Source organism: Eurosta solidaginis, chromosome 2 (genome assembly GCF_040869045.1).
Source record: "Eurosta solidaginis isolate ZX-2024a chromosome 2, ASM4086904v1, whole genome shotgun sequence".
NCBI classification, from domain to species: Eukaryota; Metazoa; Arthropoda; class Insecta; order Diptera; family Tephritidae; genus Eurosta; species Eurosta solidaginis.
Window position 1 is genome coordinate 136224497 of NC_090320.1, and position 21931 is coordinate 136246427.

At 38.0% G+C, this 21931-nt stretch overlaps 3 protein-coding genes across 6 annotated transcripts in view; 2 read left to right on the forward strand and 1 right to left on the reverse strand.

Annotated features, from left to right (window-relative positions):
• Nucleotides 1–18405, forward strand: part of LOC137240247 (uncharacterized) — a 162107-nt gene extending 143702 nt beyond the window's left edge. For 2 of the 4 annotated variants that reach the window (XM_067766267.1, XM_067766268.1), the window contains 4 exons: nt 5504–5725; nt 6320–6508; nt 6580–6915; nt 6987–7340. In XM_067766267.1, the coding sequence (XP_067622368.1) occupies nt 5513–5725; nt 6320–6508; nt 6580–6915; nt 6987–7133 (885 nt within the window). In that variant the 5' untranslated portion in view covers nt 5504–5512 and the 3' untranslated portion in view covers nt 7134–7340. Of the gene's footprint in view, nt 1–5503; nt 5726–6319; nt 6509–6579; nt 6916–6986; nt 7341–13829; nt 14053–18180 lie in introns of those variants that run through there. The other 2 variants (XR_010949660.1, XR_010949659.1) reach the window with 2 other exon arrangements.
• Nucleotides 8731–10099, reverse strand: LOC137241660 (putative nuclease HARBI1). The gene is made up of 4 exons (XM_067769162.1): nt 9772–10099; nt 9379–9711; nt 9168–9312; nt 8731–9110 (listed from the first exon to the last, which is right to left on the reverse strand). Exons 1-4 carry the CDS (start codon nt 9997–9999, stop codon nt 8731–8733), a joined length of 1086 nt encoding a protein of 361 aa, XP_067625263.1. The 5' UTR covers nt 10000–10099.
• A 581-nt stretch (nt 18406–18986) lies between the features above and the next one.
• The window catches only part of RpL9 (ribosomal protein L9), a 217663-nt gene continuing 214718 nt past the window's right edge, over nt 18987–21931 (forward strand). Inside the window, exon 1 of the mRNA XM_067766269.1 lies at nt 18987–19112. The gene's annotated coding sequence lies outside the window, so the exon portion shown is untranslated. The remainder of the gene's footprint in view (nt 19113–21931) is intronic.

Consider the following 21931-nt stretch of genomic DNA (forward strand, 5'->3'; position numbering starts at 1 on the left):
TATTGATGCAATGATTGACCCAATGCAACTCTGGTCTACCTACTGTTATTCATTCCACTCCATTCGAGTACCTATTTTCACGCCCTGCGAGTGCCTTCCACTCTATTCGCAACATAACCTCGAATTAAGCTGCCAAACTATATATAAACAATGATCGATAACTAGGTGTGAGGGTAAAAACGTGACTAACGTGACGCGGTACAAAAAAATTTATCATATAGATGCGTTTAACACAAGCAATGTGAATGATGACAAAGTATGATATCTTATCTGTCAAGCATTTGACAGGATGTTCAATATGGAGGTTTGACAGGGTGTTCAATATGGCTGCCATTGCCGAGCGAGCCGAATGGTAAAAAAACACGAGTCGAATAAAGACTTTTGTGAAAAAATAACGGTAAAAGTCTGGGTTGCCGTTGTTAGTTTGGCCACAATCGGCAATTAGGGTTTCGTGCAGGGCCAAGAAAAGTTGAAACAAGGTTTATGTTTTCACAAAAGTGTTGCTGTGTTGCACACAGCATCGATTGTAATTCGTAATGATTTTTTTCACACGGAATTGTCGTTTGTTATGTATTTCATATAATTTAGATTATAAGGGACAGAAAACTTAATAAATACAAATGCAAACGAACGCTCTTCGTTGAAACAGAATTTTTTTATTTTTAAGTCTAAATGCAAAACCAAAATATGTTTCAATTGTAAATTGTAAAATATGCTCCATGTGTACATTTACTTATTCCATAAAATATTCACGCCTATCGATTAACCTGGAGATTAAAATCCTGGCAAATTTGACAAAGTCATAATGTCTTCGTCATAACCATATTTATTGGCATTGCTGCATCTAGAAAATCTGATAATTTCAGAAAAAAAGATATTTCAAAAAAATTACTTACAAATTATATTTCTAATATGTAATAGTATCTGAAAATCTAATAAACTTGCCAACTTAAATATTTGTAAGTTTTGGGTATGGCGAAAAATTAAAAACTAATTGTTTTTGATGTATCGGCCTACTGATAAAGGATTTTAGGCTCAATTTAGAGCTGAACCCCTACTCCAATAATTTGGTGATAACTATTGTTTAAAACCAGGGATGCGCCTTAACGTTAAGCTAATCGTTTATCAAAAAATTTCCTTCGTTTCCGTTGAAACACTTCGAAATATTATCGATAAAGAAATTATCAAGATAAATTGTATCTCGTTTTTAACCGAAATGAAAAGCTTTCGTTAACGTTAAAAACGTTAACAAAAACGTGATACTTTATGGTTGAATTGTGCTGGCAATGCTATAGCCATGGTGAAGCCGTAAGGTGGTAACAGCGAGCGGACATACACACAAACTCCATGTAATTTGTTTGTGTAATTCGTTCGTGGTAATGTCAAAAATACTCTGAGAAATGTTCGTACTGTCAAAATCCGTGAGAAAAGTTGCAATCAGCTTGGCTAATGCTTTCACCTTTAATGACTCCGCCATCAATCAGCTTTGCCAGCATAGTACTATGCTGTATGTATATGTATACATTGACTTCCATATAGGGCCAGTTAAACTTCATTAACCCTAACGCCATAGTCGTAACCATGGTACAATAACCAGGTAAATGCATCAGAGTTGCATTTTACATGTTTTTTCATTTGAAGGTGGCCATAAAATGTCAAACTTTGTTTATGTTTACATTTTTTGTTTATATACGTTTGATGTGAACATTTCTTACTACGCAGTGGTCTTTAAATGTTTTGCAAATTTTTGTAAGAAAAGAAAAAAGAATTTACTTTTGTTTTGTGTATATATAAATATGGGAAAGTGTTGTTTGTGCAATATTAGAAGGAAGAAAGCGGGTGTGAAGCTTTTCACAGTCCCGCAAGATCCAAGGAAGAGGAAAAAATGGGGAAAAAGCTTGTGACGTTAAGGTTCCGCAAAATGGCTTTATTTGCTCGCTCCATTTTCAAGCCTCTGACCTTATTGTGGGAGCGCAGAGCGTAAATTTGATGCTCAACTTCACTACGTCGCTATATTTACCGGCTTTTATGTAAGTATTCACTTTCCCGATTGGTGCAAGATAAAAAATGAAATATAATTTTATTTATGACTTAGGAGTACTAATCAAGAGTTTGTTAAAAACGAAAGTTGTCTCGTCGTCCCCAACCGTAATTCCTACGGTGACCTACCAAAATTTCGGACAATACTTTCGCCGCTACAAAGTAAACCTTTCATCTCTAACATGAAAGAAAAGTAAGATAATATATGCAAGTTATTTGATAAAGTCCCTTCTACATGTTTGGTTTTTTTTTTGTTTAAGTGACACCTTTGGAGCGAAAAGCCAATACTTGGCACGGAAAAACTGTAGCACACAAACGGATATACATGATGCTCAACAAATAAGCTGTGAAACCCAGACGCAGTAAGTTCCCGTAGTTTATTCACTTTACATTTTAGTCCTTCTAATACGTCATATAAATTAAAATTATTTAGTGAAATATTACTCCAGTGCGCAATGGAGTCAAAAATTACCCGCTTGAGGGTGGAGAATCTTAAGCTACGTGAGGAGAATGAAGAATTGAAAAGAAATATTGCCAACACCGCCATCGTACTGTCTGCCGTGGAGTCTGTTTTTACAGAAGGACAGATGCAGAAGATGTTGCTACGTGGTGTTTTCCGTTACCTTGTATTGTATATATACTAATTCGCATACGTAGAACTTAGGAGTAAAGTAACATAACTTTTATTTGTGCATAGAACTTGGGATTGGGCTTAAAACCATTTATGTATTCAACATTACAAATTAAAACAAAATAGTTCCCAGCCAGTATTTTTTGAAAGTTTTGATCAAAACTGTGTAGGAATGTGTAGGGCGCACTCAAAAAATTTATACGCGAAAAATAATAGTGTTTAGTGGTGATTCATTTTTAAAAGTGTTTCCGTATGAGGAAAGCGCTCTTCTGTTGTTTTGTTATTTTCTGAATTTAAATTGAACATTCTGAACTCGAATTCTTATAAAACTATTTATTATAAACAAATAAGAAACACGTATGCTTTTATCACGTACAAAATTAAAAACGTAAGTAAATAAAAAGCAAAAAGCATTGTTTCATTTTTGGCGGAATATAACAATGGTCATTTATGATAGTATAACAGTCAAACCTGATATCTACAGTAAACTATCATTTACGACACTTTTTGATAGTTGGAGTGTCAGCACTGATCCAGGAAAATGAATGAGAGTGAGCAGTACGGCTATATACTTAATCAGTATGCCATGTTGGTGTATAAGAAGGAGACAAAAACTCACACGCACACAGTTGTTTACATCACATTTGCGCAAGTCCCCTCAATTTTGTGATAGAAAGTTTGTATGAGGCGCTGATCTTTAGGTTGACATTGCTGACAATCAGATGATAGTCATATGATAGTCAGTATTCTTGTAGGAACTATGCTGGCAAAGCTGATTGATGGCGGAGTCATTAAAGGTGAAAGCATTAGCCAAGCTGATTGCAACTTTTCTCACGGATTTTGACAGTACGAACATTTCTCAGAGTATTTTTGACATTACCACCAACGAATTACACAAACAAATTACATAGAGTTTGTGTGTATGTCCGCTCGCTGTTACCACCTTACGGCTTCACCATGGCTATAGCATTGCCAGCACAATTCAATTCAATTTCATTTCGGTTAAAAACGAGATACAATTTATCTTGATAATTTCTTTATCGATAATATTTCGAAGTGTTTCAACAGAAACGAAGGAAATTTTTTGATAAACGATTAGCTTAACGTTAAGGTGCATCCCTGGTTTTAAACAATAGTTATCACCAAATTATTGGAGTAGGGGTTGAGCTCGAAATTGAGCCTAAAATCTTTATCAGTAGGCCGATACATCAAAAACAATTAGTTTTTAGTTTTTCGCCATATCAAAAACTTACAAATATTTAAGTTGGCAAGTTTATTAGCTCTTCAGATACTATTACATATTAGAAATATAATTTGTAAATAATTTTTTTGAAATATCTTTTTTTCTGAAATTATCAGATTTTCTAGATGCAGCAATGCCAATAAATATGGTTATGACGAAGACATTATGACTTTCTCAAATTTGCCAGGATTTTAATCTCCAGGTTAATCGATAGGCGTGAATATTTTATGGAATAAGTAAATGTACACATGGAGCATATTTTACAATTTACAATTGAAACATATTTTGGTTTTGCATTTAGACTTAAAAATAAAAAAATTCTGTTTCAACGAAGAGCGTTCGTTTGCATTTGTATTTATTAAGTTTTCTGTCTCTTATAATCTAAATTATATGAAATACATAACAAACGACAATTCCGTGTGAAAAAAAATCATTACGAATTACAATCGATGCTGTGTGCAACACAGCAACACTTTTGTGCAAACATAAACCTTGTTTCAACTTTTCTTGGCCCTGCACGAAACCCTAATTGCCGATTGTGGCCAAACTAACAACGGCAACCCAGACTTTTACCGTTATTTTTTCACAAAAGTCTTTATTCGACTCGTGTTTTTTTACCATTCGGCTCGCTCGGCAATGGCAGCCATATTGAACACCCTGTCAAACCTCCATATTGAACATCCTGTCAAATGCTTGACAGATAAGATATCATACTTTGTCATCATTCACATTGCTTGTGTTAAACGCATCTATATGATAAATTTTTTTGTACCGCGTCACGTTAGTCACGTTTTTACCCTCACACCTAGTTATCGATCATTGTTTACTATATAGTTTGGCAGCTTAATTCGAGGTTATGTTGCGAATAGAGTGGAAGGCACTCGCAGGCCGTGAAAATAGGAACTCGAATGGAGTGGAATGAATAACAGTAGGAAGACCAGAGTTGCATTGGATCAATCATTGCATCAATATTAAAGATAAATTTAGAAAAAATAATTAAATACTTGAGTATAAGCAAACATTTTCTTTCAATTACTGCAATAAGGGTGTCCTAGATGCTATATATTTCAAAATTATAACATTTTATGTCTTTTAAAAATTTAACTTAAATTTCCCTAAGATTTCAGTAATATGGCCATTAGTGATGTTTTTGTGTGTATGCAAATTTTGAGCGATCAGTAGTGCGATTCACTTACTTATATCGTTATGGAATTCGTTATGTATATCGGCCAAATTTTTGGTTTGCTGTAACGAATGTGCGATTCAGTAACTTATATATAACGAGTCCAAACAGCTGACTTTTCGTATCTATTCAAAATGTTAAAGTGTGGCATCTCTGCTCACATCAGCCGTTCGAAATGTCAAAATATGCGAAAATCACAAAGAGGAATAAAGAAAAACTATTTGTTCGCGCTAATTTGATTCTTCAGTTTAATAATTGATTTTTTATAAGTGGAATTCACCATAATAGGAACTGAAATCAAATTTCTTTGTTCAGTGTATAAAAGAAAAGTAATATTAAAGGAAAGTATTTTTAATTATTACGTTATTACAACCTTATTTTAAACATTTATTGTTCTTTATTTTAGAATTTTATAATGGCGTCCACAAGTGCTGCTGCTAAGCGAAACCGGACATCACAGGAGCAGTTACGGGCACTAGTTGACCTTCTCACTGTGAACGACGGACTGGCAACAGGAAAATTCCAGCGTCAACATGGAAGGATTGAGTACTTGAGGAAATGGAGAGAGTTGCCAGAAAAGCTCAACGCTATTGGAGGAGCTACAAAAACTATAGAACAATGGCAAACGGTAAGTACTTCTTTAGTAAAAAATAGCAACATACAAACCGTCATGAGGAGCCAGTGCTTGTGATACATAAATGGAATCGCAAATTGTGAGACAATTTATGAATAATCATAGCATGGTGAGAACGGGATTCCACTAAATATTGTGAATAGCGGAAAGCGCTGAAAAAGTTACGTTCGGCCATTTGTTTGCATATTAGTGTTTGGTTCTTATGTACAAATATGTGTGGATAGTATATGTACATTTAACTTGTACGCTAATCCCAAAAACATACATAAATGTGTTGCGGTGAAAAGTTAATATTGTGTGAAAATTCAAACGAAGAATTTAGTGATTCCGGTAAGTCTAGGACTGTGGTAGACTGCTTAAAAACGTCTAAAAATATCGAGAGCTATCAAAAGACACGTTTTGACCACGGTATCAATAATCCGAAGGTGGAAAATAAAAATTTTACTTCTGTCAGGAAATATTTGTAGCCGATGTTTGTCCTAGACTTATCGTGTTATCAGAATTCACTTTTAACTTTGATTTTTCCGGAGATATTTATGTTTATTCATAAATGTGTCTATATTTCGGGTTTTATTTCTTTGGAAGTAGGTGTGGCGCGATTTAAAAGGCCGCACGAGCAACCGCGTTCGGGACCGAAATGTGCAAAGAGCCCAAACAGGCAATCGGCCAATTACCCTCCCGGCGCCGAATGAAATGGAGATGCGTGTGTTAAATTTAATTGGGGAAAAATATGTTGAAGGCTCACACGATTGCCCGGATACAATGGAAGAAGAAGAGGTGAAGTTATAGTTTTACACTTATTTCCATATATGTGTCCGAATTATTTTGTTTGTTTTTATTATAATTAGGAGCTGCGTTTGATTTTCGAGGACAATGACGAGGAGGCGGTGACTCCGACTGTAGAATGTGTAGTTGCTGCAACACCGTCCGCTACCCCCGACCAAACACTGCGCAGGGGTTCAAAAAGGAAAAATAAGGAGCAAGAAGCTGATGATGACGAGGAGGCTGTTGAATGTGGGATGGCTACAACACCGTCCGCTCATCACTCGAGAGGGTCTAGGGCATTTTCTGCTACCCCCGCACAAACACAACGTAGGGGCTTAAAAGGTAAGCGTGCTGACGCAGAAGCCGACAAAACGCGGCGATTTTTAGAAATCGCTGAAGTGCAGGCTCAAACACACAGGGTAAGAAACAATAATTCATTATAAAAAATTTATTTATTAAACTTTTTTCATTTTTCTCCCTATATCAACAGATACTGGCAGAAAATGAGACCAAACGATTGGAAAATGAGGCCAAGCTAATTGAAATGCAAGCGAAGCAGAACGAGGCATTGTTTGCAATTGTTAAAGAAATTGGAAAGTGGTCGGATGCGTTTAACCGGCTGTCTGATAGGCTATAAACTAGTATTTTAGTATTTAGCTTAGTATTGATTTTTTTTAACTCTCTTTTTTAACTCGCTCTAGAAAATTAATCGAACTTCAAAAAAATGTCATCAACATTTTTAACTTTTTATTCAGAATTGTTAGAAAATGTAGTTTTGTAGCTCATTCAATTTTAGGTAAGGAAGTGCAAGTTTCATGACCGTAAACATTTCCGTTGATTTTTTAGAAACTTTTTTGCTAAGGGTGTTGCTAATTTTTTCCCCTGAAAAGTACATTTTGTTCATCTGTTATATGGAAGAAAAAACGCAACACCCTTAGCAAAAAAGTTTCTAAAAAATCAACGGAAATGTTTACGGTCATGAAACTTGCACTTCCTTGCCTAAAATTGAATGAGATACAAAACTACATTTTCTAACAATTCTGAATAAAAAGTTAAAAATGTTGATGACATTTTTTTGAAGTTCGATTAATTTTCTAGAGCTTCGTGTTAACTTTTAAATTTTTATTTATGTGGTTCCTATTTGCAAAAATATCACTTAGAATTTTGATTCTATTTTATTGACCGTAACTCTATGTTATAGGTACTATACAGTAGTCGCTCAAAAATTAGAACCTTTAGTAATTAAAATGTTCAGAATTAGAATCAACTTTTTCAATACATTACACGAATTTTCAATTCTAATTTCTGAGCGTATTTTTTTACAGTTTTTGTTAGTTTTTGTGTGAAATGCGCGTACACGTGTTTTGGCATTGTTTGTTTAAAAGCAAAGGTATTTCGCTGAAATGCCAAATAAATGTAAGAAAAATACTTTGTCCTTGGAAACCAAAGTTCATATCTTGCAAAAGCTTGACAAAGGTGTTCAAGGGAAGCGGTTAGCCCTAGAATTTGATGTGGCGCCATCTGCAATCAGCTATATCAACTCGAATAAACCATACATTTTAAACGCCGTTTCTAATACCTATCATAAGGCTGACAAAAAATCATTGCACATCGCGTTATGAAGTTTTTGTTTCATTTTTGGCTTTTTAATGTGTCCATCGATATTTTATGTATTTTGAAAGAAAAAATATATATATTATAATTGGATTTTTTGTTTTTTGGATCTTTTTTTGATTTAGCGTATATATACATACGTGTATATTTAATAAAAAAAACCATGTGATATGTATTGTACTGAATTTTTATCTTATGTTTTCTCGTTTTTATGACTTAATTTTTAAGGTTTTATACAAATAAAAAACGTCCAGGAATTAATAAAAAATATAGAATATAAACTTGTGTTAGAGGAGAAAAATTAATTTTGCGCAAATACTCATGGACATCAGTCTTCGTCACAGGGTTTTTGGAGTTTCACCAAGTTTTTCTGAAACTATTTTCGATATTCTTTTTTCAAGTATATATCACGATGTAACACTAACAATGTGAATGAAAACTTACCACTTTTTGCTGAGAGTTTTTAGAATTTTTCTGAGTATGCAGTTTTGTGGCTTATTAAATTTTTATACAATAATGTCTTAACTTAATCCACTTGAATGGCTTTCTGATATTTGGGAATTTTTTCCAGCAAAACTTGGTGAAAATTTCAAAAATTAAAAAAAATATATAAGTATTGTTCAGGAGAAAACATTTGCTATGAGTCTCTCTTGGACCCGTTTTCCAGCTGAAGATATCGAGTTAAAGGTTTCTTCTGAGTTGGTCACAGCATGTTCCACCAAAATTGGGTCGATGTCATCAATCTCAAAGCTCTGCTCACGCAAACGAATATTGTGTAATGTTGAGCAAGCATTTACAATTTTCCCGGCGAAGCACGGTTCATACAAAAGAACTCTTTGCCGTGAAAGACATCTCCAAGTTCCTTTCAAAACACCAAAGAGTCTCTCGATGGGATTTCGAGCTTTGCATAAAGCCTCGTTATATCGAAACTTGGGAGTACCCTCAGGCTGGTTCGGTAGTGGTGTCATAAGCCACGGCTCTAATGGGTACCCAGAATCACCTGAAAGTTGCATATTTCAAATTATGAAAAATACAAAGAACAATCAATAGATATTACCTATTAAAAACATATGACGATTCCCATTTTCATGGGCTCTCTGCATTGCTCGCCGAGCTGCACAACTACTCCAAATATATGCGTCATGACGTGCTCCCGGAAACTTGGCATTCACATTTAAAATTTTTAAATTTGGGTCACATATCTACAAAAATGTAAAAATCATGTAGCAATGCACTTTATTATTAAGTAGTTAAATTAGTTAACCTACCATTTGCACATTTATGGAATGATATCCATGATGATTAACGTACGCTTCCTCATGAACTTTTGGAGCTAAAATGGAAACGTGCGTACAGTCAATCGCTCCTATCGTTCCTCCAACGAAGGGCGCAGGTGCTGACGAAAATACTTCTTTGGCAGCTTGTCGTTCTTCCTGCGTCATAGGAAACTTGATTTCGTCGAAAAGCCCTTTCTCATTTATTGCATCAGTCACCCTATGGATACATCGGCTGATGGAAGACTGGCTCATCGAAATTCCCCACTGTTCTCCTACAGGCCGTTGATAACATCCAGTGGCATAAAAACGTAAGGCACACAAAACCTTCAAAGATATCTAGTAAGTAAGGACACTGCAAATTTTCAATGATTTTAGTAGCTTTACCTGTTTCTCTTCCGATATTGCTGAGATCCTCTGTCCTCTTAGATTTTCGTGTAGCCGATCAGCAAGTCCCATCACAATATCCGGAGATACGCGGTACAGTTTTTTGAATTCTGCATGCTCAAGCTCAAAAGGATCATCGATATCCCTGAGCAAGCGCCTATCTATTCTTGATGCACTCGACGCTGTTACATTTTGCGTTAAATTATTCGCTACAAACTCAAATGCCATTATTTTTATTGTTTGAAACACGAAAACACCAAAATATTAATAAATTTTGTTAATAAATTATCTTAACCACCTATAGCGTGAAAAACAAAACCGACGATATAAGTCTTTTGTCAAATCGTTATAGGAAACAGCTGATTGTTCTATATCGAGTTATAAATAAAGATAAGTTACTGAATAGCAAACTCGTTAAAATTATCGTTATGATATTATATCAATACTGAAAATCGTTATAGAAGTTAGTGAATCGCAGTACAGCTCCCTACAAGACGGAGGTAACTAGTTCACCCACACATTCAAAGCTTTTTTCGCTCTCCACTAACACATCGACGTTTCTTGCTGTCATCGAAATGATAGCGTCATCTTAATACGACAATTTATTAATTATTCCGGGAAACATTTTAAAACGATGAAAAACTATAATTGTGGTAATTAAACTAAAAAAGTGCTTGTGCTACGGGCTTTTAGGTGTGACGTGTGTTAGCTGTTTAGGCACTTCTAAATTAACCTGGAGCATTAACTAGAGGCAGCCAAGTCCTCTTGCCACCAATTGGAATTGGAAGATTCGATTTCCAAAACTAAAAAAGGTAACGTTTTCAAGACAGTGCACAACCTAAACAAAGGTGGTATCAAAAGACGCGGTTCGAGATCCGTTTTTAGAATCTGAAAGTTGTATAGAATCGACGGGATGGCCTAGAAGGTTTCAGGTGGTCATACTAAATCGCTCCCGGGAAGTGTCCTTATCGCTACAACCAAAGCAACATTATTTACTCTCTGCTTTTCATTCATACGTATGTGTATTTTTAAATAATAAAAAAAATGTTGTATTATTCTAATATATATCATCTCTGCCGGGGTGCGATTCAGCTCAGGATATGCCAAACCAACAAGAAACCTACGATTAAATGCAGATTCACGTGTCATTTGCCAAGGATTTACCGGTAAACAATGTACTTTCCACAACCAACATGCTTTGGAATACGGTACAAAATTGGTTGGATGTACTTTCCCCTAAAAAGGGTGGAACTATGCATCTTGGTTTGCCAGTATTTGCTTCGGTAATTTATATTGGTTTGTATTGATTAAAAATTGCTATAGTAGATAATGTAATGTGAAGCAAAAAATGCAACTGATCCGCATGCAACTGTTGTTTATGTGCCGCCACCGGGAGCTGTTGCTGCTATCATAGCAGTATTACAAGCACGACATTTCTTTGATTGGTTGCATAATCGAAATTGTGCCCTAACATGATATGGTTCGCGTTAAGCACGCTATGTTAAAGCAAAATAAATCTCGTCTAGTCGGGCCCGATTGTCCAGGATCATCGCACCAGAAAGGGTAAGTAAATTGCCTACCATATTAAATATATAAACAACATGTATGAATTTGTTAGTGATAATTTGTCATGCTTTTGTTGATAATCAACTTAAGAAGGCAAATACCAAAGAGTTCGAAGTTCATGTAAATACCAATTGATTTCTTTAAATATCGTTTGGAGAACAAACCCATATGTATGTATGCATACAACTGCATAGAAAGGGAGGGATTAATTAATTATGATCAGTAGATTTATAGGATTTTTATTATTTTCCCTGCGTTGCCGTTGCCATTACATTGCGTTAAGGGAGGACATCAACACCGTACCCACATCCAGTTAAAATTTCAGTAAATTTTGCTCTTTTCATTACTGATTCAAAACGTGGGAAGTTATATATGTAGCATTCCATGGAGAATGGTAAATTTTAGCAGACTTTCGCATTGCGTTCATTATTAATATTCAATCCCTAGAAGGTTCAATGTAGTCATATCAATAGGTCCGGAGATGGTCGGGTTAGTACCTCAATGGTGCTTGTTACCAGAACGTAGATAGATAATTTATTGAGGATTGCACAGTGACTTGCACATCTCCTTCACAGAACCTCATCGTAGCCGACTTCTTTGATGAAGCCTAGTAGAGTTCTTGGCTTGAGGGATTAAATGTGGGAATGCACTGGCCATGGTGAGCCCATAAACTTAGCCCTACGTTTTGAGATTGTTTCGTATTCTTGGAGGATATGGTCCGCCGTCTGCTGATCGATCAAAAAATCGGCATGTGTTATTCGATAGTATGCCCACTTTCTGCATACGGCTTCCCAGTCTATAATGCCCTGTAAGAAAGCTCTTGGGATTCTTCGGTTATCTTTCGATAGGTCTATTATTGCCCTGTAGCGACTTGTGCTATAACTTCCTAACAGTAACTTAGATTGTCTCAAACCTGGCGTATTGCTCCAGTGTTCTTCTCTCTTCCCACCCCCCCCCCCCCCCTCCCCCCCTTCTCCTAATAAATGGCCCTGTGAGCCAACTGACAGGAACGGCTCGGGATTGATGGGTCATGCAGTTCCTGCCTCTCTTTCCGGGTTGTCCGCCTGCCCTTGTTATAGCAGTGCTTCGCTCCATCCAATAGGTGCGACAAATCACAAATTGTCATCAATGTCCTCTAACGGGAGTCCAAGGAAACATAAAGTTTCAACAGGGGTGGACCATAATGAGAGGAGTGTTAGAGGCGTTGATTCCACAATACAGCTAAAGAGATGGTTCGTGTCATGTGGGGACACATTATAAGCATTGTATGTCGGGGTTGATTCTGGATAGGTAAGAGTTTAATCTGTTACTGTATCCAGATCTAAGTTGGGCTAGAGTGACTCCCGTTTCCTTAGGGAGAGTGCGTTCCTACTCTGCTAGTTTTTTTCTTTGAGTACAGGATTCACCGGGCAATTCCTGGCATAGAGGTCCGACGCCTGTTTGTGGAGTTCACTCAGGACCTGCTTGTGTTCTTCACCTTCATACGGCTGTGTTCTCAGGTGCCGTATTTTCTTATGATGTAATGAGGGCATGAACAACAAGAAGCCACAAAAGATTTGTAAAAGTTACGAGGACGTCGGGTTTTGGGATCAAGCCCAGAGCAACCTGTCCGATGCAACCATCCCTTGCACGTGACACACTGACAAGAGTATGACCGTCCTAAAAAGATTCTTTTCCGGCAAACGCAGCAAAACCATTTCTCATGACCGGGGTCAGGAGAAGGACACGGATTGGGTTCGATACCTTCGAGGAGGAGGAGAGTATGGCGCAGACCCGCTGCATGGATCTGCTGGGATGATGATAATTTGTGGGAGGGACGCAACAAACTAAACACTAGAGTCCGCCTGCTCATTACCCTGTACTCCCATGTGGCCTGGGACCCAGTGCAACAGTACTACGTTGTGCACCCAAGGACCAGTGCTGACTTTATTTCGAACGCCACAATTGCCTTTAGTGGGGCCTGACTGTCTGACTGAGTATGGCAATTGTTTCATTGGAGTATCAGCGCTGAAGGTTCAGCTTAGCGCACCAACATATGGCGAATACTTCGGCTTGAAAGCTGCTCGTATGTGCTTTTAGAGGTACTGATTTTTTGGCTCTGGGTCCGAGACTCTGGTTTCAATCCCCTCTGGCGTCTTCGAACCAGGGCCGTAGAGAGAAAATCCGGGCCCGGGACTAAAAAAATTTACGGGCCCGTATAAAAAATCCACTAATACATTTGATTAACGTGAATTAATGACGTTTCATTCATAAATCATTATTGATGGATTACATCAAACAAAATTTTTGCCACATCCACTAAATGATTTTTGCTGACAATAAAATTAACACAGAATATTTACTATTTGTTTTATTTTATTGTAAAGTAGAAATAAAATTCTCTTTTAACAGCCACATATTATTTCAAATAATATTTTCTAGTTATTTGGTAACATGTTCATACATTTCTGATAAATTTAATGATGATTATAAATTTTAATTATTCAATATAGAATGTTCGGATATCAAAGAGTGGCTTTACTTGCTTTTTTCGCTGCAAAATTTTTTATAATAATATCAAAATTTAACTGTCTTGCCAAAACGGATGCAACACAAAGCGTGGCAAGTCCTAAAACTCGCTCTTTAGATGAACACCATCTATGAAAGTCTTTCATTCTTGAAAGGACGCTGAAGGAACGTTCTGCACTAGATACAGTGACAGGTAAAGTGCAAAAGGTACGTAAACCAATACAAAAATTGGGGGAAAATTGTATACATATTTTGAAAATAGACGGCATTTAGCAATTCCAATGGTGACAGACCTTTATCAAAATTTGCTTCGTAAATGTGTTTCAAGTGAACTATTTCACATTCTAAGCTTTGAGAAATATCCGACTTGTATTTTTCGACAAATTTTGCTGCGCTCGCCCGAACCGTAGTTTCATCCATGTCTTAAATTGCCACAAAAAGGAAAACTTTTCGTTCAAATTTCTCATAGCTGCAAATCGTTCAGTAATGCCAGTGATTACCCAATCAACGATCACCAAGAATGTATTGTTTTTGAAATCAGACTCTGAATCATCCGTAATCATCTCATTTAAATTATCTTCAGAACGCCTTTTGGGTTTTCTCTTTGGAATGTCCGGAAACTTTGGCGAGATGTTCAATTGAATAGCAACTGTTTTGGATTCGTTTAAAATTGTTTCCCATTGGTTCCTGATCAACTTCAAATCAGCTAATAAGGCATCTAGATGTCGGACCTCAACATCTGTGGTGGCGTCTCTCGCTTGGAGGACCACACTTCTTTCATTAATGGTAGGGTTTTGAACCAAATTGAGGACAGCAAGATACATTCGAACTTGTTGATGTACTTGGGATGCCGGTAACATCGCCGTATGCTTGCGCAGTCAAATTTGGCTTTTGGCTGAAAGACTATGAAGAGAGCTAGGTACATTTTTTTTGAGGATGTCACATCGTTGTGGAGTGCTGCCGAAGAAAATAATTGCAGCCGTACAACATTCTGCAGCATCAACACCACATAAATTGATAGCGTTTTCTTTTCTGAAATAAATTGTTGCCTAAGTAAATGGTAATACTCTACCCCATCGGGTTAGGGGGCAGAATATACCCGCGGTAGGTATGCCTGTCGTATGCGTAAGAGGGGACCAAAATATCAGATTCCAGGGGCTGTGTAGCGCAACCCTGCAGGTTACCAGTGCAATATATAGCTTCCCCAAACCTAATTGTCAACATCACCTATCGGCGGCGAATCCTGTTTCACTAACAGACGAGGCTCTGGCGACCCCAAGCTCCTCATGGAACTTGGGATGGGGAGGGAGGGGATGGCCTGAAGTTTTAATGTGGTCACATAAATCGTTCCCGAGATGGTCGGGCTAGCACCTTAATGGTGCTGTGGTACCGGAGCGTACCGGATCTGTATCCGGAAAAGGACCATCACATCGATAATACTCCTCAAAGTCTTCGGGGAGCAACCTTATCGCTACAACAACAACAACAACAATAGTTACTCCTACCCCAGAAAATGGTCAACATTTATAATGCATACAAAGAACATTTCAACTCACCAAATTCACTTATATTAACAGAGTATATGTGGAACTTAAGAGCGAATTGAGAGTTTCACAAAGTTGCACTGCCACACCGCCATTTTATACAGGGTAAAAGTGTAACGCTTTTGCGTTGCGAGCAGGCAAGAATTTTCACAAAAGAACGAAATACCCCGTAAAGGCGTTGCCTGTTTTTTAGAATAGAACAACAACGCTTGCCTAACACTTTATCCAGAAAAGAAAACGCTGTCATAGCTGCGGGTTGCACAAGGCGAGTAATCAGCATTCGAGTTTTTGTCGAGAATGTGACGTAGTGCTCCGTTGTAAGCTCCTTTCATATTGGCGCCGTTATCGTACCCGTGTGCACGACAGTCTTCAATCATGTAAGGCAAATTAGATCAGCGATTTTCTGAGCAGTTTTTTGGTTACAATTCACGAAAGCCAAAATCTGTTCTGGAATTGTAAATTTGTTGCTTTCGAATTGAAATGGGGTGAGCGCAAAATGAACGTAGTCAACGTGACTAGCATCAAGCATAGCATCAACGATAATAGCAAAATACTTAGCTTTCTTGCTTTGATCTAATATAGTTTTCCTCACATGTTTTGCACAAATTTCTATAAACTCGTTCTGAATGTCTGGGGAAAGATGAACTTGTAAACGTTTGTGCTGCTATTGTGAAATCCTAACTTTCTCCAAATTATCTCTAAGTATCGGATCATAATTGCTTATGAGATCTTAGATGCCCAAAAAATGTCCATCCTTTCGCTTTTTGAAAAAAAAAATAGTGTCCAAAATTCTATATAAAATCTCTTTCCACTTTTGAGTTTCAGTGATTAGCTGTTCATTGATAAGTGTATCAAGTGTAGGCTCCTTTCGAATTAGGTTTTGTAAAGATCGCCATTGAATATAGCATTTAATGTGATCTTCAGTATTTTCGTGTGATGGCAGTTTAGCGTATAGCTTCTTCCATACCTGGAATTTCGAATATTCGCCAGGACAACAAATTTTAGGTCAATTTAAAGTATTGGTGCTTAACAGACGACATGGTAGGCGATAAAAAGCATTGCTACTGGCACTCCACACCAACCAGTGACGCTCCACTTTCTCTCCATTTGGCAAGATTCTGTTTAACAACGAGGTAGGAAATGCCTCGTCATGACAATCACGTGGAAAAATAACAGGGCACTTTTGATGACCTCAACGAATTATTTCGTTGACATCTTCAGATCGCAAAAACTCATTATTCACGGTACCGATATCAAAGTCGTTTAAATAATCTCGACTTTGATACAGAGTTGGTGGTATTGTTGGAAGGCTTTTTGAAGATGAACCTTCATCAGTGTTACCACGAAAACTTTACGATTTCGGATTCATGTAAACATATATTTTTGTTTGATGTTTTTATTGTCTCCTCACTGTTCGAGGGACCAGGTAAAAAATCATTATCAATATCCGTTGCTTTTGAAATTCGGCTTAAAATTTCCACATGGAACAACTAAAGACTCTCCTGAATTAAAAAAAATGTCTTACTACCTCTAAATCGCGGGCCCCCCGAGAAATACCGGGTCCCCTGAGAAATATCGTGCCCTGCGCTTGCCAGGCTAAGGCTCCAGCTATTAGGAGTGATAAAGCTGTCAGATCTAGAAGCAGCAAGTGGCTTAAGTCCTAGGAAGCTTCTAGTATTTGTCAAGAGGACGGAGTTTTTTTATAACATAGGTCCTGGTTCTTGATAGGGTTTTAAGCTTGGTCGTTAAAACAAACTTCTGGTAACACTACATACTCATTCAGTCTATGTGAGATCCTCATGAACCGGCCACTTCAACCTAACCTATATTTTGTGTTTTGGTTTTTACTTTAGAATCTACCGGTTAAGTAAGCGATGTCAGCTAACTAAGCGCCTTCAAATGTAGATCCATAAGGAACATGAGGTCGCCAGAGCCTCGGCTGTTAAAGAAACAGGAATAGCCACGGGTAGGTGACGTTGACAATTGGGTTGGTGAGGCTATATCTTGCGCTGGCAACCCATTGAAAGGATTGCGCTACAAAACCCCTTGAATCAATTTGGTATTTTAGTCGCCTGTTACGACATGCAGAGCTACCACGGGTATACTCTAAGCCCACTAACCCGCTGGAGCCATGACAAGCGTGAGTGCACTTTGGGTGTCGCAAGGCAAGCTCCATCGTGCCTGGTGTTGTTGGGTGAGCGGCCAGGCAAGGCAGCAGGGTACACATGCACCATTCAGGAGGATACCCTCGCTGAGCCCAGAAAATCTGGGAAAATTAGATGTACTGCTCAGATCCAGCAAACGAGTATATTCTGTACTGGCATATGATAAACTTGCAGACAACCAAACGTTTACTTTCCTGTCCAAAAGGGAATTGGTGTTCGGCACTGCTGCTAAAGAAGAATAGATGTAGTCATGTCAATTCGTTCCCGGGTTACTCGGGGAAAGCAGTTTTAGCAGTACTTTGCCCGTTTCAATTTGCACATCCATTCAAAGAGCTTCGCATAATGGATTAAACAGTCATCTGCATTTATTCGTTTTGGTTTTTGTAGCACGCCTAATTTACTATCTATTACCCCAACATCTATCAATTGTCCCTTGTTATAATCTTCGGGCACCCCCGCTACCGGAAGATGCCTTGGCATGGTGGAGGTTCAGTTGAATTTACTTTACAGGTCCTGATTCTGGTTATCTGAAATCCCCTTGAGTATCTTGTATTTATTAAGCACTTCCGGTATTATTAAAAACTTATTATCTATCCTCACTGATATTCGTTTCTTTTTCATTCTAGGTAATTCGATTTGACGATGTGGGCATAGCAATATTCCAGCTGTGGCTGTAAGAAGAACGTACATTTGCTCAAACTACAAGAAAACTGCGACAACTGTCCCTCGGCCTTTTTAGTATCACATATAAGGCCCTACCACGCATATTATGGGAAAGGGTCAAGTTCAAAGGCTCAACATCACCTGCAAATCGACTTTGATAGCACGAAATGGGGCTGCATATATTCCGGTATTATATCTACAACACTCATATCTATGCAAACTGATACTAACAACACCACCCGCGCAGGAAAAATTGGGCACCATCAGTGTGAGCTTCGAAACTCAAAATGGTTTCAGAAAGGGTACGACTACGAATGAGTTTATGTCTTTACATATGTAGTTTTTACATATAAATATGCACATATGTATGGTTTACTAGAAAATTAAGGAAATTATTTCTAAAAACCATTGTATACATAATTTATACATAATTAAATATTATTTAAACAAAAGGGACGCGTTTCATTCATATAAAAAGCGAATTGACAGAAGGTACGGGTAACCGATAGGCCAGTTACCCGTGTTGTTGTTGTTGCATATGTTTTGGTTAGCGATAACGAAAACATACCTAATGAAGTAACTTAAAAATGTATATAACATCGAGCGAGAAGGAATGTCGAAAACACAATAGGTAAGAGCGAGAAAGCGAGTCACACGTACACTATTTTGAGAGAGCGTATGCGTTACCTTTTTCACGACAGCAATGTAAAAGTTATTAAGACGATAATTGGTGACCAAGTTATTGGTAACGATTAAGTAATCGATTAGGTAACGGGTACCTGTCTTGTAGGGTTGTTAGTTGCGCTACTTGGTAAAGTTTACAATGTTATCGATATTTTTCTGCCTGTATACGTGTTACGCATGTTTAGTTCTTTCTTCTTTTAAAACGTTTCCGGTGAGTTGGCATATAATTTCCCTTGTTTCGCTTGCTTTAATGACAAAAATATATTATTAAACCGTTATATATTAGTGAGCTTAAGTATAATTAGCTTAGGTAATAGTGCAGTTTACGGTACCCACCGAAATTTGGGCCACAATTTTCTAGTGAGTTATCAAAAGACGCGTATTCACGTCTAGATCAAGAATCCGAAAGCGGAAGCTAACTTTTTTTTACCCATTCAAAAGATGTTATCGAAAAACCGAAAAAAGACCCGAGGGTCTCTCCGAAAACGGGGGTGGGATCAATGTCATCATTGGGATCAATAGTATTTTTGCGCAGAACACCTTGGTAATAGTCGGTAATAGTCTAGTTGAGGGGTCGACTGCTAATACGCTACCAAAAATATCGAGAGAGGTGTCAAACGACGCGTCTTGACATCAGTATTAATAATCCGGGTAATAGTCTAGTTGAGGGGTCGACTGCTAATACGCTACCAAAAATATCGAGAGAGGTGTCAAAAGACGCGTATTAATCTCGAGAACAATAATCCGATGGCGGAAAAGAAAAATTTTATCTATATCCGGAGATATTTGCAGTTGAAGTTGGCGATTTCCATGTGGTTGTTGTTGTGTTCGTACCCACCAAAAAAATTGTGAATCACCGTGGCGGTAGCCACGGTTAAACCACACACCCGAACGTGGCATGGCGTAGCCCAGGGTTATTTTTTATAAACGCGGCCGAAGGCCGCCAACGCCGAAAGGTGTTCTGCGCAAAAATACTATGGATCCGACCCCCGGTTCCGGAGGTACCCGCGGGTCTTTTTTCGGTTTTTCGTTAATATCTTTTGAACGCGTTAATATTTTTATTTTCCGCCTTCGGATTATTAATACTGATGTCAAGACGCGTCGTTTGACACCTCTCTCGATATTTTTGGTAGCGTATTAGCAGTCGACCCCTCAACTAGACTATTACCAAAAATAACCCTGGGCTACGCCATGCCAAGTCCGGGTGTGTGGTATAACCGTGGCTACCGCCACGGTGATGCACAATTTTTTTTGGGGGTACAAACACAACAACAACCACATGGAAATCGCCAACTTCAAATGCAAATATCTCCGGACAGAGATAAAATTTTTCTTTTCCGCCATTGGATTATTGTTCTCGAGATCAATACGCGTCGTTTGACACCTTCCTCGATATTTTTGGTAGCGTATTAGCAGTCGACCCCTCAACTAGACTATTACCTTTGGTAATGGTCTAGTTGAGGGGTCGACTACTAATACACTACCAAAAATATCGAGAGAGGTGTCAAAAGACGCGTATTAATCTCCAGAACAATAATCCGAAGGCGGAAAAGAAAAATTTTATCTGTCTGGAGATATGGTAATAGTCTAGTTGAGGGGTCGACTACTAATACGCTACCAAAAATATCGAGAGGTGTCAAAAGACGCGTATTAATCTCCAGAATAATAATCCGAAGGCGGAAAAGAAAAATTTCATCTCTGTCTGGAGATATTTGCAGTTGAAGTTGGCGATTTTCATGTGGTTGTTGTTGTGTTTGTACCCACCAAAAAAATTGTGCATCACCGTGGCGGTAGCCACGGTTATACCACACACCCAGACTTGGCATGGCGTAGCCCAGGGTAATTTTTTATAAGTGCGGCCGAAGACCGCCAACTCAGAAAGGTGTTCTGCGCAAAAATACTATGGATCCCACCCCCGGTTTCGGAGGTACCCACGGGTCTTTTTGCGGTTTTTCGTTAATATCTTTTGAATGAGTTAAAATTTTTATTCTCCACCTTCGGATTATTAATACTGATGTCAAGACGCGTCGTTTGACACCTCTCGATATTTTTGGTAGCGTATTAGCAATCGACCCCTCAACTAGACTATTACCATAAAATGTTTCTTTTCCGCCTTCGGATTATTTTTCTGCAGATTTGTTGAGGGGTAAAAAAAGCAATGTCGTTTGAGAATATTTTAATACGCGTCTTTTGATACCTCACTCGAAAATCTTGGCCCAACTTTAGGGTGGGTACCGTAAACTGCACTACTACCTTAGCTTACATTAGCGCCTTTTGTAACAAATTCATATAGGTGAAATGAGTTTTACAAAATGCAGACGTATGGTAAAAGTCCAGCTGATAGTTCTATTGCTAATACGCTACCAAAAATATGAGAAGTGTTAGTAATTCCTTACTTTAGGGTACAACTGCTAAAACTAGTCCAAAAATATCGGTAGAGGTGTCAAAAGACGCGATTTGACCCAGGATCAAATATCCGAAAGCGGAAATAGGAAATTTTATTTCTTTTCGGAGACATTTGCAAACAAAATCGAAAAATGTGGTTGTTGTAATGTTGTACCCACAAAAGTGTTTTGCGCGTATATAGTTTTGGTCTCCAAACCGGTGGTGGACCAATCCAGGGTAATTTTTTTTATAAGCGCAGCCGAAGGCCGCCAACGCAGAAAGGTGTTCTGCGCAACAATTGTATGATTACCACCCCGGTTTCGGAGGGTTTTTCGGTAATATCTTGTGAACGAGTTAAAATTTTTATTTTCCGTTATCGGATTATTAATACTGATGTCAAGACGGGTCGTTTGACCTCTCAATATTTTTGGAATCGTATTAGTAGTGTCATGCTGTCGTATAGAATTACCCTTTTGAAAGAGCTAAAATTTTTCTTTTGCGCCTTCGAATTGTGAATACTGATTTCAAGACGCGTTGTTGTTGTTGTTGTAGCAATGCTCGCCCCACCTAATAGCCGCGACCGATCACAAATTGTCATCAATATCCTCTAACGGGAGTCCAAGGAAACTTGCCGTTTCAACAGGG

Excerpts from the sequence above, each read along its gene's own strand:
- LOC137241660 (XM_067769162.1), bottom strand. The coding sequence starts at position 9,999 with ATGGCATTTGAGTTTGTAGCGAATAATTTAACGCAAAATGTAACAGCG. Across the intron at positions 9,712-9,771 it reads CAATATCGGAAGAGAAACAG|GTTTTGTGTGCCTTACGTTT; the intron begins GTAAAGCTACTA and ends ATATCTTTGAAG. Across the intron at positions 9,313-9,378 it reads ATTCCATAAATGTGCAAATG|ATATGTGACCCAAATTTAAA; the intron begins GTAGGTTAACTA and ends ACATTTTTGTAG.